Source organism: Rana temporaria, chromosome 12, assembly GCF_905171775.1.
Source record: "Rana temporaria chromosome 12, aRanTem1.1, whole genome shotgun sequence".
Taxonomy (NCBI): Eukaryota; Metazoa; Chordata; class Amphibia; order Anura; family Ranidae; genus Rana; species Rana temporaria.
Window position 1 is genome coordinate 9,795,704 of NC_053500.1, and position 15,453 is coordinate 9,811,156.

The following is a 15,453-nucleotide window of genomic DNA, read 5'->3' on the forward strand; positions in this document are numbered from 1 at the left end:
TCAATGCTCCAGTATATAAATTGACAATATTACTATCTGGGGCTTCCTATAGTAGTGAATAGTAATGGAGATAATGATGATAAATATCATGGGGTAGATTCAGAGAGAAGATAAGACGGCGTATCTCCAGATACACCGTCGTATCTCTGAGTCCGGCCGGTCGTAACTATGCGCCTGATTCATAGAATCAGATACGCCTAGATTTGACTAAGATCCGACCGATGTAAGTCCCTTACGCCGTCGGATCTTAACTGCATATTTACGCTGGCCTCTAGGGGTGTGTACGCTGATTTACGCCTAGAATATGTAAATCAGCTAGATACGCGAATTCACGAACGTACGCCTGGCCGACGCAGTACATTTACGACGTTTCCGTAAGGCTTTTCCCGGCGTATAGTTACCTCTGCTATATGAGGCGTATCCTATGTTAAGTATGGCCGTTGTTCCCGCGTCGAATTTTAAAAAGTTACGTCGTTTGCGTAAGTCGTCCTTGAATGGGGCTGGACGTCATTTACGTTCACGTCAAATGCAATGACATCCTTGCGGAGCAATGCACACTGGGAAATTCCACGGACGGCGCATGCGCCGTTCGGGAAAAACGTCAATCACGTCAGGTCAAGCCTGATTTAAATAACACACGCCCACCTCTTCAGAATTTGAACTAGGCGGGCTTACGCCGGGCTATTTACGCTACGCCGCCGCAACTTTCTTTTAAGAATACGTCACTTGCCTGTAAAAGTTGCAGCGGCGTAATGTAAATAAGATACGTTACGCCCACACAAAGAAGCGCCATTCTACCTGAATCGACCCTCATGTATGTAACTGTGATGAGGATATTCGAGTGCCTTCCAGACATTTGTGTTCGGTGTTCTCCATACAACACTGTGGTATATGTAAGAGCCATATAAATGTATATTAATAATAGTGTGTGACTGTACTCAGGGGTATTGGAGTGTAAGCTCCTCTGGTGTTTTACACCACCTAACCAGTCACATCCGTCTGTACCAGAGGAGTATGTGAGATCAGTATGGACATAATGCTCATGTACCTGTTCTCATTTCAGGCCGTATTCTCCTCCGTGTTTTACTTTGCCTCCGTTCCTCTCTTCCAAGGATTCCTCATCATCGGGTAAGTACTTGATTATCTGAGCTTGACACTTTCCAGATGAACTGTAAGATCATTGCTCGGGTTTTGCCAGCTGGAAACCCTGTCCTGTGTAGCAATGTCACCAATTTCCTCTTTACTGACTGGAGAAATTAAAGTTTTTAAAGTGGTTACAAACCTCCGACATGAAATATGATCAAAGCATATCCCTCTATAGTGTGTACTTCCTCTTCTATCAGCATGAGTCACTTCTGACAAGTTTTCCCAAGAGAAAAATAGTGACAGGCAACTAAGCTCCAGCACACAGCCAGTGATTGACAGCCTCATCTCTGTTACTGGGTGCTGTGTAAAGGTGCAGTGTGTCCCTCCCCTCCAATCAGCTCTGCAGGAGTGTAAGTTTAGCTCACCACCCACTTTTTTCTGATCTCTGACTTATAAATTCAGCACTTTGAACGGATGTAGAGAAGAGAAGACCGCAGACACACAGGTACAACTTTTGTGTATCACCTGAGGTTTGTCACTTCTCTGGGTCTATAAGACGGGTTTACAACCACTTTAAGAGAAATTTTGTTTGGGTCTCTGGCAGGGTCGGATTTCCCACAAGGCCACCGAGGCCAAGCCTCGGGGTGGCAGTGGGTGAAGGAGTGGCGGCGACTTCTCGGCTTTCGCAGCCGCCCCCCCCCCCCCCCGCACTAACATAGCCCCCTCGCGGGCGGCGGCACTGTAATGTTTCTATTTTACGACGCGCGCTGCCGCACAGGCACAATCGCACATGATGATGACTTTAAGCGATTGTTCTTGCGGGCACGCTCCCGTGATACCCTATAGCTGCCGACTGTATCACTTGGCCCTTGTATGTGTGTGGGTGGGGGGGGCGGCATTGAAGGACCCGGTGTTGGGGCGACACATGGAGTAAATCCAGGCCTGGTCTCTGGTGCTGCTGAGAGTAGTAGTGTTGGCAGTAGTAGTATTTTATCTCCTGATAATTTTCTCTTTAACACAGTCAGTTCACAGATGGAGGTTCGGCAGCGCCTCGCTAACACCACTATGCAGAAGACACTGGCAGATAGGAAGGATGGGCTGCGACGTGTTTCAAAGGCCCTACCTTGTGGGTGGAGTCAGCCTACGGGAATTAAAACATCACTGTCGATAGATGACAGCGAGACCGGACCAAGCTAGCATTGTGACCTTGCTGTGTAAATAGTCCAGCAGCCCGCTGGAACCTGTGACATGCCCCCAGAGAGCTGCAAGCACTGAAGAGGGGGACTGAACTTCCGGTGGAATCATCTAGGCCAGGGATCTCCAAACCATGGCCCTTCAGCAACTACACGTCCCATGAGGCATTGTAAAACTGACATTCACAGACACGACTCGGCCTGATGGGAATTGTAGTTCCTGAACAACTGGAGGGCCATAGTTTGGAGACCCCTGAATTTTATAGTCATCAAACTGGTGGCCCTCAGCTGTTGTGGAACTACAAGTCCCATGAGGCATTGCAAGGCTGACCGTTACAGGCATGACTCCCAACGACAAAGGCATGATGGGACTCGCAGTTCTGCAACAGCTGGAGGGCCACCAGTTTGACACCCCTGGTCTAGGCAATCCCCCCGGAAGTGGGAGTGGGTACTTACTAAAACATGAGTGGGAGGAGAAAATACTGCAGAACTTCCCTTTTTTAGGGTGATTTTCTGCTTTTAGTATTTCCTCATCAGATTCAGACTTCCAGGGTAGGTCTGCAGGTATTGGCTGTGGATAAGAAAAATAAACTATTTAGTAGTAAGAACACAATAATAAACCAAATGGTCAAAAGTATGTGGACATCCCTCCAAATGATTGAGTTCAAGTGTTTCCTGTCAAGGGTACAGTATACAACATTTTAGGGAATTGTGGATTTCCAACCCTGTGGTAACAGCTTGGGGACAGGGGCAGACTGACCATTGAGTCACTCGGCCACTGCCCGAGGGCCCCATGCCACTAGGGGTCCCCATCAGGGTTGCCAGGCTCGGTAAAACCAGGGACAGTATGTAAAAACCTGTTGTGTTTTTTTTTTTTTTTACATCTGTCCCTGATATGTCCGAAACCGGCCATCTGTAAGCCCGGCGGCCCCATAATCTTCTATTGCCCGGGGGCCCCATGAGTTGTCAGTCCATCCCTGTTTGAGGAATTACTCTTTTCTGTGTAAGCATCACTTTGCCCATGCACACAAGGCCAGCTCCATAAAGACATGGCTTGATGAGTTCAGTGTGGAGATGTTCGCGTGCCCTGACCTCAACCCTACTGAACACCTTTTGGGATGAATTGGGACACTGATTGTAAGCCAAATCTTCTCATCGAAAATCCGTACCGGACCTTAACAAATGGGCACAAATTTCCAGATGAATTTAAATTCCGAACTTTTGTGGAAAGCCTTACAAGGAGAGTGAAGGCCGTTATACCCACAAAGAGAGGAAAGCGCCATATTGATGGCCATGGTTGGGGAGGAATGGGATGCCCATGGTTGGGGAGGAATGGGATGCCCATGGTTGGGGAGGAATGGGATGCCCATGGCTGGGGAGGAATGGGTTGCCCATGGTTGGGGCGGAATGGGATGCCCATGGTTGGGGAGGAATGGGATGCCCATGGTTGGGGAGGAATGGGATGCCCATGGTTGGGGAGGAATGGGATGCCCATGGTTGGAGAGGAATGGGATGCCCATGGTTGGGGAGGAATGGGATGCCCATGGTTGGGGAGGAATGGGATGCCCATGGTTGGGCAGGAATGGGATGCCCATGGTTGGGGAGGAATGGGATGCCCATGGTTGGGGAGGAATGGGATGCCCATGGTTGGGCAGGAATGGGATGCCCAACAAGCTCATTTTTAGATGTGACCGTTGGACGGCCACAAACCTTTGGTACATGGGACCCTTGGCAAGCAAGCCCAAAGCCAAAGAAAATGCTGAATATGAAAACATGCTGATTAATAAAATAACAACAGTTCACGTAAACCTAGATCTTGACGTTCTGTAAGCTTTTCATGAGTCTGGAGTGATGATAAACACTCTCATCTTTCTCTTTGATAATGGTTGAACCTGTTTTTGGCAGCTCTAATATGGCTGGAAAGTGAATGAATTGGTGCCGAGTATTTTTTTTTTTTTTTTTTTTATGTCCAACATTTAATCGGGAAGGAGTTTGAAGGCCATAAAAGGATTAATTGCTTACTATTTTCATATCTCTTTATTCCACCCTTCCTGACCGGCCTTGTACAGTATCGCAGTTCGTGGCGAGGCCAGTCCACCCTGCCTACTTATTTCAAAGAGTGCAGGCCTTTGAATCCGCAGACCCTAGGGACATTGGTGATGTAATCAGGATAAAGAATGGGCCTTTGCTTTAACCCTCCCCGGCTCACGTCTCTATTGTGCTGTGGGATTTCTGTCAGGAAAAGCCACACATGTGAGTCACACAAGGCAAGAAAAGATTTAATATCTGCATTTTCTCTCATTCAGATTTTATCTTTTCTAATCCAAGGTTTGTACAGGATCGGAGTCGTGAACCTGTGTCTGGCCCTTGCTCATGAACATGAGTTCACTCCATGTTTCTTCCTCATTTGGAGCCATGTTATATTTGAATACAAAATTCAGGCGTGTGGCCGTTTTGAATAATAAACCACGATGTCCAAAATATAAATGCAAAAATACTGACAGCTCGGGAGGAGCCACTGTATCAACTATGCAATGTTAGTACAGTGATCTCCCCTGCTGTGCTATTGTGTTCTGACCCAACCCAGTATAACACTCCGACCATCACTCTTGGTCATTGGCTAAGAGTGCTGATTGGGAGCCGACCAGGACTCTTGGTCATTGGCTAAGAGTGCTGATTGGGAGCCGACCAGGACTCTTGGCCATTGGCTAAGAGTGCTGATTGGGAGCCGACCAGGACTCTTGGCCATTGGCTAAGAGTGCTGATTGGGAGCCGACCAGGACTCTTGGTCATTGGCTAAGAGTGCTGATCGGGAGCCGACCAGCAGGCCTTTGACAGTCATATCCCTTGGACAGAAGCTGGCTGAACGGCTTGCTTCTGTTGGACCAGCTGCAGTACATACAGGGGCCGACTGTCAGCCGGTTTCTATTGAACCAGCCAATGCTGCCCGACATTTCGGCCCCTGTATGTACTAGGCTTAATACATCTCTACCAGAATATGTGATCTAACAACATTTCTGTCCCTGCAGATATTCCACTATCTACACCATGTTTCCTGTCTTCTCCCTGGTTCTCGATAAAGATGTCAAGTCCGAGGTGGCCATGTTGTATCCTGAGCTATACAAAGATCTACTAAAGGTACGCAATTCATTCATGGAGATCTTTTAGAATAGTTGCAGGGTACAGATATTTTCCAATCCCCGATATATCCACAAGCTGTGCCAGAAGCAGTACACAAACAGGCTTTTGTAACCCATAGCAACCAATCTGCCTTTCTGGCTGAAGGGTTAATGATTTTATGCTGTGTATATACACTGTACAGTGCCTTGCAAAAGTATTCACCCCTCCCTGGATTTGTACCTATTTTGTTACATTACAGCGTTTAGTTCAATGTTTTTTTTTTTTTTTTTATCTGAATTATATGTGATGGATAAGAACACAATAATTTAAGTTGGTGAAGTAAAATTAGAAAAAATATATACATAAAACTATTTTTCAGAATAAAATAATTGGCATGTGCGTATGTATTCACCCCCTTTGTTATGAAGCCCATAAAAAGCTCCGGTGCAACCAATTACCTTCAGAAGCCACATAATTGGTGACATGATGTCCACCTGTGTGCAATCTAAGTGTCACATGATCTGTCATTACATATACACACCTTTTTGAAAGTCCCTAGAGGCTGCAACACCTAAGCAAGAGGCACCACTAACCAAACACAAAAATTAGAGCATGTTCGATATTTTTAATGGCCATTTTTTATATCGTGAAAAATGCTCCGGAGCCCACACACGATCGTTTTTAAAGTGGGGGTTCACCCTAAAACAAATTTCTAACATTACATCCAGCTCACTACCGACATTGTCAGTATGCCTTGTAAAGCTATTTTCTTAGCTGGCTTCCGGGTAGTGCCTCCCGCGGGAGTGGGCGTTCCTATGCCGCAGTTAGTGATTGACATGATGACAAACCCCCCCCCCCCCCCCCCCCCCCACGTCGCATAAGGAGCTTCACGAATTGCCGAAAGAAGCCGAACGTCGAGTCAGCGCTATACGGCGCCTGCGCACTGACGTTCAGCTTCTTTCGGCAATTTGTGACGCTCCTTATGCAACGGGGGGGGGGTAGTGTTTGTCATCATGTCAATCACTAACTGCGGCATAGGAACGCCCACTCCCGCGGGGGGCACTACCCGGAAGCCGGCTAAGAAAATAGCTTTAAAAGGTATGTACAGCAAAAAAAACAAAAAACGGCATACTGACAATGTCGGTAGTGAGCTGGATGTAATGTTAGAAATTTGTTTTTAGGGTGAACCCCCGCTTTAATGACATTAAAAAAAAACTTCATTTTTTTACAAAACCCCGAAAAACGTTATGTGTACGCAGCATTAGGCCTTCTTCTATGCCTAATATGATTTATGAGCTTATGCCATTTTCTCAAGCCAAATGTCTCAAACATAAAAAAGCCACGTGCATTCTTGCTTACTAAATACAAAAACAAAGTGCAATTTCTGTGCCTGGTTTTCAGTTATCAAAAAAATAAAAAGATACAGCTGAATATTTTCAGATATGGATATATAATACCTTCCTGACTGTTCCTCTTTATATTCCAGGGACGGCCATTGTCCTATAAGACATTTCTCATATGGGTTCTGATCAGCATTTATCAAGGTACGTACGTCTTCTCCTCCTTCAGAATCTAGCGCACACACATGTCAAACACAAGACCAGCAGACTGAATCTGGTCCACCAGGCCTTTTCATGTGGCTCTCACACCCAGCTTTGAAGCCGAAAAGTGATGGAACTTCATTCTGCCACCTCTGGCTCTCACCCTCGACTCCCCACTGTGACTTTGTAAACACAGAACCTGCCTGTGCTTACAAGGGATAGCTTTGCTTGCAGCGGCTCCCAGATCTAACAGATCTCTGCATGTACTAACGGCAGGGTCCCCAGAATCTGAGAGAATGATCTTCATGCACGATGAGACAATTTCAGTAACTCGGATCGAGTTCACAAGGCTTTCTAGGACAGGTGATCATGTTCAACTGGAGACACCCAATTGGCATTGCCATGCATGAATGGCAGAGACCCATGTGATGGAGCAAGAGTGACCATCACTGGACAAAACCTACTGCCAGAAATCACGGGTCATAGTGGCTGCTACAACAATAGACTGTATAAACTAGTTGTACTGCGGAGTACAGTGTTGTTGCTCGGGCTGTTCCAGTAACTCTTTTTCTCTCTCCCCAGGGAGTATAATCATGTATGGTGCTTTGCTGCTCTTCGAGTCGGAGTTCGTCCACATCGTGGCCATTTCCTTCACATCCCTGATCCTGACCGAACTACTAATGGTAGCACTGACCATTCAGACGTGGCACTGGCTGATGATCGTGGGGGAGCTCCTCAGTCTGTCCTGTTACATCGCTTCCCTTGTGTTCTTACATGAGTTCATAGGTGAGAAACATTTATATACATCTCAGCAATCCCAGGAATACCTGTTTTATATTGTGCTTATATCGGTCTTCTGTTCTCTGTGGTCCCATAATGCCTTGTGGCCAAGCAGGATATGTATGGGATGGGAAGAGGGGGAGTAAGACACTTGACTTATTTGCAATGGCACTTATTCTCAACGTGTTACCCCCCGGTGCTCCTGGCTAGACCCCCCCCCACTGAGTGGCCATCTAAGCGAGACAATGAAGAACAGGGGGCACAGGTATGTAGGAGGTACAATGGGGAACAGGTATGTAGGAGGTACAGGGGGGCACTGGCATGTGGGAGGTGGTATAATGGGGAACAGGTATGTAGGAGGTACAATTGGGAATAGGTGAGCACAGGTATGTAGGAGGTACAATGGGGAACAGGTATGTAGGAGGTACAATGGGGAACAGGTATGTAGTACAATGGGGAACAGGGGGCACAGGTATGTAGAAGGTACAATGGGGAACAGGTATGTAGGAGGTACAGGGGGGCACAGGTGTGTAGGAGGTACAGGGGGGCACTGGTATGTAGGAGGTACAGGCACTGGGAGGTGATACAATTGTGAACAGGGGGGCACAGGTATGTAGGAGGTACAATGGGGAACAGGTTTTTAGGAGGTACAATGGGGAACAGGTATGTAGGAGGTACAAGGGGGCACAGGTGTGTAGGAGGTACAGGGGGGCACAGGTGTGTAGGAGGTACAGGGGGGCACTGGTATGTAGGAGGTACAGGCACTGGGAGGTGATACAATTGTGAACAGGGGGGCACAGGTATGTAGGAGGTACAATGGGGAACAGGTATGTAGGAGGTACAATGGGGAACAGGGGGGCACAGGTATGTAGGAGGTACAATGGGGAACAGGTATGTAGAAGGTACAATGGGGAACAGGTATGTAGGAGGTACAATGGGGAACAGGGGGCACAGGTATGTAGGAGGTACAGGGGGGCACAGGTGTGTAGGAGGTACAGGGGGGCACTGGTATGTGGGAGGTGATACAATTGTGAACAGGAGGGCACACGTATGTAGGAGGTACAATGTGGAACAGGTATGTAGGTGGTACAATGGGGAACAGGAGGGCACACGTATGTAGGAGGTACAATGTGGAACAGGTATGTAGGTGGTACAATGGGGAACAGGGGGGCACAGGTATGTAGGACGTACAATGGGGAATATGTGAGCACAGATATGTAGGAGGTACAATGGGGGACAGGTATGTAGGAGGTACAATGGGGGACAGGTATGTAGGAGGTACAATGGGGGACAGGTATGTAGGAGGTACAATGGGGAACAGGTATGTAGGAGGTACAATGGGGAACAGGTATGTAGGAGGTACAATGGGGAACAGCTATGTAGGAGGTACAATGGGGAACAGGGGGGCACAGGTATGTAGGACGTACAATGGGGAATATGTGAGCACAGATATGTAGGAGGTACAATGGGGAACAGGTATGTAGGAGGTACAATGGGGGACAGGTATGTAGGAGGTACAATGGGGGACAGGTATGTAGGAGGTACAATGGGGGACAGGTATGTAGGAGGTACAATGGGGAACAGGTATGTAGGAGGTACAATGGGGAACAGGTATGTAGGAGGTACAATGGGGAACAGCTATGTAGGAGGTACAATGGGGAACAGGTGTGCAAGGGGGGGGGGGGGGTGAGGGACAGGTATTCAGATTGGTACATTGGGTAACAGGTGTTGGCCAGTTTTCATTGGACCGGCCGATGTCACCCGGCATTTAGTTTACGGGCCTTAAAGGGGTTGTAAAGACAAAAATATTTTCCTCTTAAATGAAAGTCTGACAGTAGCTGATAAAGTAAAAAGTAATGTTTTGCATTATAACTAGTTTGATACCTGTTGAAATGGAGCTGTTTTATTCACCTCCAGCACTCCTGAATCATTATTCTCACTGACTTCCTGGTTTGCGGTGCGCATTCATTCTTGCTACATCACGGCCTAATGGGAACTACAGTTCCCATTAGGCTTAGCCTCCATGCCTGTGAGGGATAAGAGAGCATCTTCACTCAGGGCTGTAGTCATAGGGAGGGGGTGAGCACATTCTGCTTTCCACCATGCAAAACGGCTCAGATGCTGGTGGAAAGCAAGAAGAGGAGAGACAGGAAATGGCATTTTAAACCTGGATTACTGTATTTTGGAGGTCAAAAGGAAAAACGAGGTAAGTGATATTTAAATGCTCTAGCTTACAGCAATCAATTGATCTAATAAAAAACGAACCTTTAGTGTTCCTTTAAGCCTCTCTGGTAGGGACACATCCAGGAATAAAACATTTACCATACAAAAATAAAGGTTGTTCTTTAAATATACATGGTTAGTGCTGGTAATACAGGAATGTTTTCACAGTAAGGCAAAGAGCAATAACAATGCATAAAGTGCAGCAACCAGATGACAACCTACTGATGCCAAAGAGCTGTCCTGGTTGGCTGCTGTTCTTGGTTGCAGTTTTTTTTTTTTGACTTTGCTCCTGCCCTTTTTGCATCATTTTTATCGTTTTGTTTCATATTTTATAGTACATTAAAATACCAGGCACAGTTTGGTCAGTAGATTTTTCTTTTGGATTAACGATCTCAGTCGGAGTGAAAGAAACAAATCTGTTTTCTGTTCCCCCCTGGTGGATATAAATCACGCAGATAACAAAGTGTTGTTTTGTGCGGTCTCCAATCTGTCAGTCATCGTCTAGTATCACTCCGCACCGCTTGCTCTATCTAAACCCACAAGATGTCTGTGCTGACCTCCCATGACCCCCCCCCATATCCTGTGACATGATCCAGCCTGCCCCGCTCTTCCCTTAGAGAAAAGATCGTGTGCGACACACGCACCGCGCCACACTCCCCTCTGAAATGAGGCAAACTGAAAATACAGAAGCAGTCTTTACCAGGATAAACTTTGTAATGATTTTTCCGCTTATGGGAGAGGTGATTGTAGCTGTAATAGCGCTCTTGCAATATAAACAATTGAGAACTGTCCGGGACACCTTTTTTTTTTTTTTTTTGTTCTAACATCCAAATTTGCAGGACGAGCTTTTGGAGTTTACCCCCTTCTTCAAAGTCCAAACAATACAGGTACATCTCAAAAAATTTTAATATCTTCAAAAAGTTATTTGATTTCAGTAATTCAATTCAAAAAGTGAAATATAAATATAAATAGATAGACTCATTACACACAGAGTGATATAGTTCAAGCATTTCTTTCTTTTAGTTTTGACAATTTATGGCTTACAGCGAGTGAAAACCCCCAAATTCAGTGGGCCGGATTCAGATACGAGATACAACGGCGTATCTCCTGATACGCCGTCGTATCTCTGAGTGCGGGCCGTCGTATCTATGCGCCTGATTCAGAGAAAGATCCGACCGGCGTAAGTGTCTCGTATCTTAGGCTGCATATTTACGCTGGCCGCTAGGTGACGCTTCCGTATAGTTACGCAAGGAATATGCTAATTAGGTATTTACGCCGATTCAGAAACGTACGTCCGGCCGGCGCATTTTTTTACGTCGTTTACGTTAGGCTTTTTCCAGTGTAAAGTTACCCCTGCTATGAGGCGTAGCTAATGTTAAGTATGGACGTCGTTCCCGCGCCGAGTTTTGAAAATTTTACGTTGTTTGCGTAAGTCGTCCGCTAATAGGGTTTTGCATAAGTTACGTTCACGTCGAAACCAATGAGGCTTTGCGGCGTAATTTCGAGCATGCACACTGGGATTCTTTCAAGAACGGCGCATGCGCCGTTCACAAAAAACGTAAAATACGTGGGGTCATCTTAAATTTAAATAAAACACGCCCACAACATCTATAATTTGAATTAGGCGGGCTTACGCCGCCACACATACGTTACGCTGCCGTAACTAAGGGCGCAAGTTCTTTCTGCATATGGAACTTGCGCCCAAAGTTACGGCGGCGTACCGTATAGCAGATACGTTACGCCAGCAGATAGATACAGAAATCTATCTGAATCCGGCCCAGTATCTCCGAAAGGTAGAATATTGAATTTAATTGAATTACTGAAATAATTGAACTTTTTGATGATGTTCTAATTTTTTGAGATGCCACCTGTGTTAATACACCTAAAAAGCTTGTCCTGAAACTTTGTTTTATTTTCACTAGCATCCAAATTAACAGACAGTACTCAGTAGTTTTTATTGCGTATGATCAGAAGGTTAGGTAGGTACCAGGCTCCAGACAGTTGTGGAGATTGATGTTCTCCTTTGGGTCAGTAGTTTTCCTTTTTCCACTCAAAGAATTACATTTCCGGGAAAATGAAAAGCCTCCACATCTCATATATTGAATCTGGTCAGTATAAGAATAGCCGGGGCTAATAATATTACTGAAGTACACGCAAAGAACCTGCTTTCATCTTCAATTCAACTTCCGTGTCCTTCGGAAGCCACCATGAATCTTGCGATCGTTGTGTATGTAAGGCTTCCTGCCAGCTGACACTAAATCCCAGCACGGCCATTCAGTTGTCAAATGCCACGACCTCCGTGGTCTGAGGAGATTCGGGAAAGTGGGATTTAGTGCATTGACAAAATAATAGAACATGTCAGGTTTTTTTTTTTTTCTCTTTTTTTTTTTTAACAAAAATAAAAATGACTGAAGCCTCCCTCGTACACACGCTCGGTTTTCTTGGCAAGAACCAGCAAGAAAACTGCTGCTGATTAAACCGAGCGTGTGTACGAGGCTTTCAGGTTTCTCGTCAGGAAATCTGCCCAGAATCTCGACGAGAAAATTGGAGATCCTGCTCTCTATTTTCTCGTCGGGATTCTTGTCGGCCTGTTTCCCGACGAGAAACCCGAGAGTGTGTATACTTACTGTCGCCGTGGAAACCCGCGCATGCTCGAAATGACTTTGGCGCATGCGCGGTAGCTTCCTAGGCATAGGTAGGGTGTAGCAAGATGGCGGCGACGGCATTGAATGTGACGAGCGCATGCTCATCGTAGTCTATAGCCTCGTACACACGATCAGTCCATCCGATGAGAACAGACCGATGGACCCTTTTCATCGGTTAACCGATGAAGCTGACTGATGGTCCGTCGCGCCTACACACCATAGGTTAAAAAAACGATCGTGTCAGAACGCGGTGACATAAAACACAACGACGTTCTGAAAAAGACTAAATTCTATTTTTCTGAGCATGCGTGGATTTTTAACCGATGGTTGTGCCTACTAACGATCGTTTTTTTCCCATCGGTTAGGAATCCATCGGTTAAATTTAAAGCAGGTTGTCATTTTTTTAACCGATGGTTAAATAACCTATGGGGCCCACACACGATCGGCTTTGACCGATGAAAACGGTCCATCAGACCGTTGTCCTCTGGTTAACCTATCGTGTGTACGAGGCCTATGACGTCACCACGTTCGCTCTATTCGAAAGAACAGAGGTCCTTTTGAATGGAGCGTCTGTACACTCGGCCGGCAAGAGATTCTTGCCAAAAATCTCGTCAGGAAAAATGAAGCCCCCCAGAGCTTTTGGAACCATGATTTCTGTAGTGTAATGGAGCATCATGGGAAATGTAGTTCCAAAATATCTGGGGTGCCAAGGTTCTCCATCACTGGATTCAACGCCATCTCCAAACATTCCGGAGATGGCCCAACCCTGTTCCAGCATACAGCAGATGATTGATGGCCTCAGCTGTGCATGTTTCTCTATGAGAATCTGTGTGTGTGTGTGTGTGTGTGTGTGTGTGTGTATATATATATATGTGTGTGTGTGTGTGTGTGTGTGTGTGTGTGTGTGTGTATGTATTATAAAATAAATAATCTCTCTGTAAATACAAAGTGCTGGCACCTAGTGGTTCCTTCACACAGCTTTTGTTGCTCCCTCTACTTACAATGAATGATGGACCATTCTGATCAGAAACTTGCCGATTTGCCTCCCTTGAATTGAATATGATGGGCTACCCCCAATCACCAATAGGAATGTGTAGGAGTAGGGTGGGGTGAAGCATCCAGCCTATCAGGAAGTGGTAGAGCTTTCAGTCATCTAAAACAGGGGTCTCCAAACTTCCTAAACAAAGGGCCGGTTTAATGTCCTTCAGACTTTAGGGGGACCGGACTGTGGCCATCCCGAGTACAAAATTTTCCAGCATCAGTGGGAGTAAGCAAACCCCCATGATTGGTGTCAGTGGGAGGAATTGTACCCCTTCATTGGTGTCAATGGGCCCTTTTGTTGGTGCCATTGGGAGGAATTGTGCCCCATCGTGGGTGTCATTGGAAAAAAATGTGCCTCATCATTGGGCCCAATTGTTGGTGTCATTGGTAGGAACTGTGCCCCATGGTTGGTGTCATTGGACACAATTGTTGGCATCATTGGGAGATACTGTGCCCCATTGTTGGTGTCATTGGGAGGAATTGTGCCCTTAATTGTTGTTGGTGAATAAAATAGCACCCCAAGGGCCAGTTAAAAGCAAGCAAAGGGCCACATCTGGCCCCCGGGCCACAGTTTGGAGACTCCTGATCTAAAATAACAAGTGGCTTAAAATTTGCTTCCATGTTTTAATTTAACCCTCTTTTTGTGTACTGCAGATGTTTACTTCATCACGACCCTGTCCTTCCTTTGGAAAGTGACTGCCATCACGCTGGTCAGCTGTCTTCCTCTCTATGTCCTAAAATACTTGCGACGAAAGTTCTCTCCCCCCAGCTATTCCAAGTTGACCACCTAGACCCACCAAACGTGAACGCTGGAACCACCAATGCCCAGTGTGCGCTCCTAATGCTGCTTTTTCTGAACAAGGGATAAAGAAAAAGGATGTTTACATATACAAGTTTTTTGAACATTTTGGAAGAGGATCGAGCCGCGAATGTTCACTCTTCGATGGAAACAAACAGGGTTTTTGTGACTCCGGCCTATAGTAGGGGACCTTGACACTAAGCTGCAAAAAAAAACAATAAAATAAAAAAAATCCGACCTTTATGGAGATGTCACCATCACAATTTCACAAATGCCTCATCTATGGATGTCCATCGCCGCCATCTTGGTTGGATACCTCCGAGTGGTGTCCAATATACGGATGTAGATTGGGTCTCGGTGATGTGAAGAACATCTAATCAAGGAAGACGTTGTTTGTGATTACCTCGGTTATCCGATATTCCTTCTCTGTCTGAAGAACATGGTCAGTAACGCCACCTGAGGCCCCTCGGGGGTGGGAACCTGCCTATTGGAATCGTAATATGAACAATTGTCAGAGTATTGTCAATGGTTTCTCCAAACTGTACACTGTATGTCCACCAGAGAACAATATGAGAACTGGCCACTTGAACCGGTGGTCAGATTATGTGTTTTTTTTTTTTTTGTCCTTCTAAGGGAAAATATCTCATTGAAATTTAAAATGTTCTGCTAAGTACTAAAGAAACTTGCTTATGCCTACACCTGTACCAGGTAACAAAGGGACGTTTTGGATTGTTTCTATGCAGCTCCACTCAGGACTTCATAGCTGAGTAGATCTAAACCTGGAAATAAAAAGATCCGGTGATGCAGGGCAAGCTTTTCATGGCTTTGGTATGTGGCAGCAATAGAGAGGGGTGATGTATAGACACAACATTTCTAAAGCCTCGTACACACGATCGGACTTGCATCGGACTTTTCCGTTAAGGCGTTGGCCGTGATCTTGGTATGCATACACACGGCTGGACTTTTTCAGCCAACCTTCACCAAATCACATGTTTTTTTTTTTTCAGCTCCTTACCGCCACCCTT

The 15,453-nt window shown here is 46.0% G+C and overlaps 1 protein-coding gene across 1 annotated transcript in view; it reads left to right on the forward strand.

Annotated features, from left to right (window-relative positions):
- Positions 1 to 15,237, forward strand: part of ATP9A (ATPase phospholipid transporting 9A (putative)) — a 122,401-nt gene extending 107,164 nt beyond the window's left edge. Inside the window, exons 24-28 of the mRNA XM_040331486.1 lie at positions 1,064 to 1,128; positions 5,309 to 5,417; positions 6,886 to 6,943; positions 7,523 to 7,726; positions 14,284 to 15,237. Of these exons, the coding sequence (XP_040187420.1) occupies positions 1,064 to 1,128; positions 5,309 to 5,417; positions 6,886 to 6,943; positions 7,523 to 7,726; positions 14,284 to 14,420 (573 nt within the window). The 3' untranslated portion in view covers positions 14,421 to 15,237. The remainder of the gene's footprint in view (positions 1 to 1,063; positions 1,129 to 5,308; positions 5,418 to 6,885; positions 6,944 to 7,522; positions 7,727 to 14,283) is intronic.
- The last annotated feature ends 216 nt before the right edge of the window (positions 15,238 to 15,453 follow it).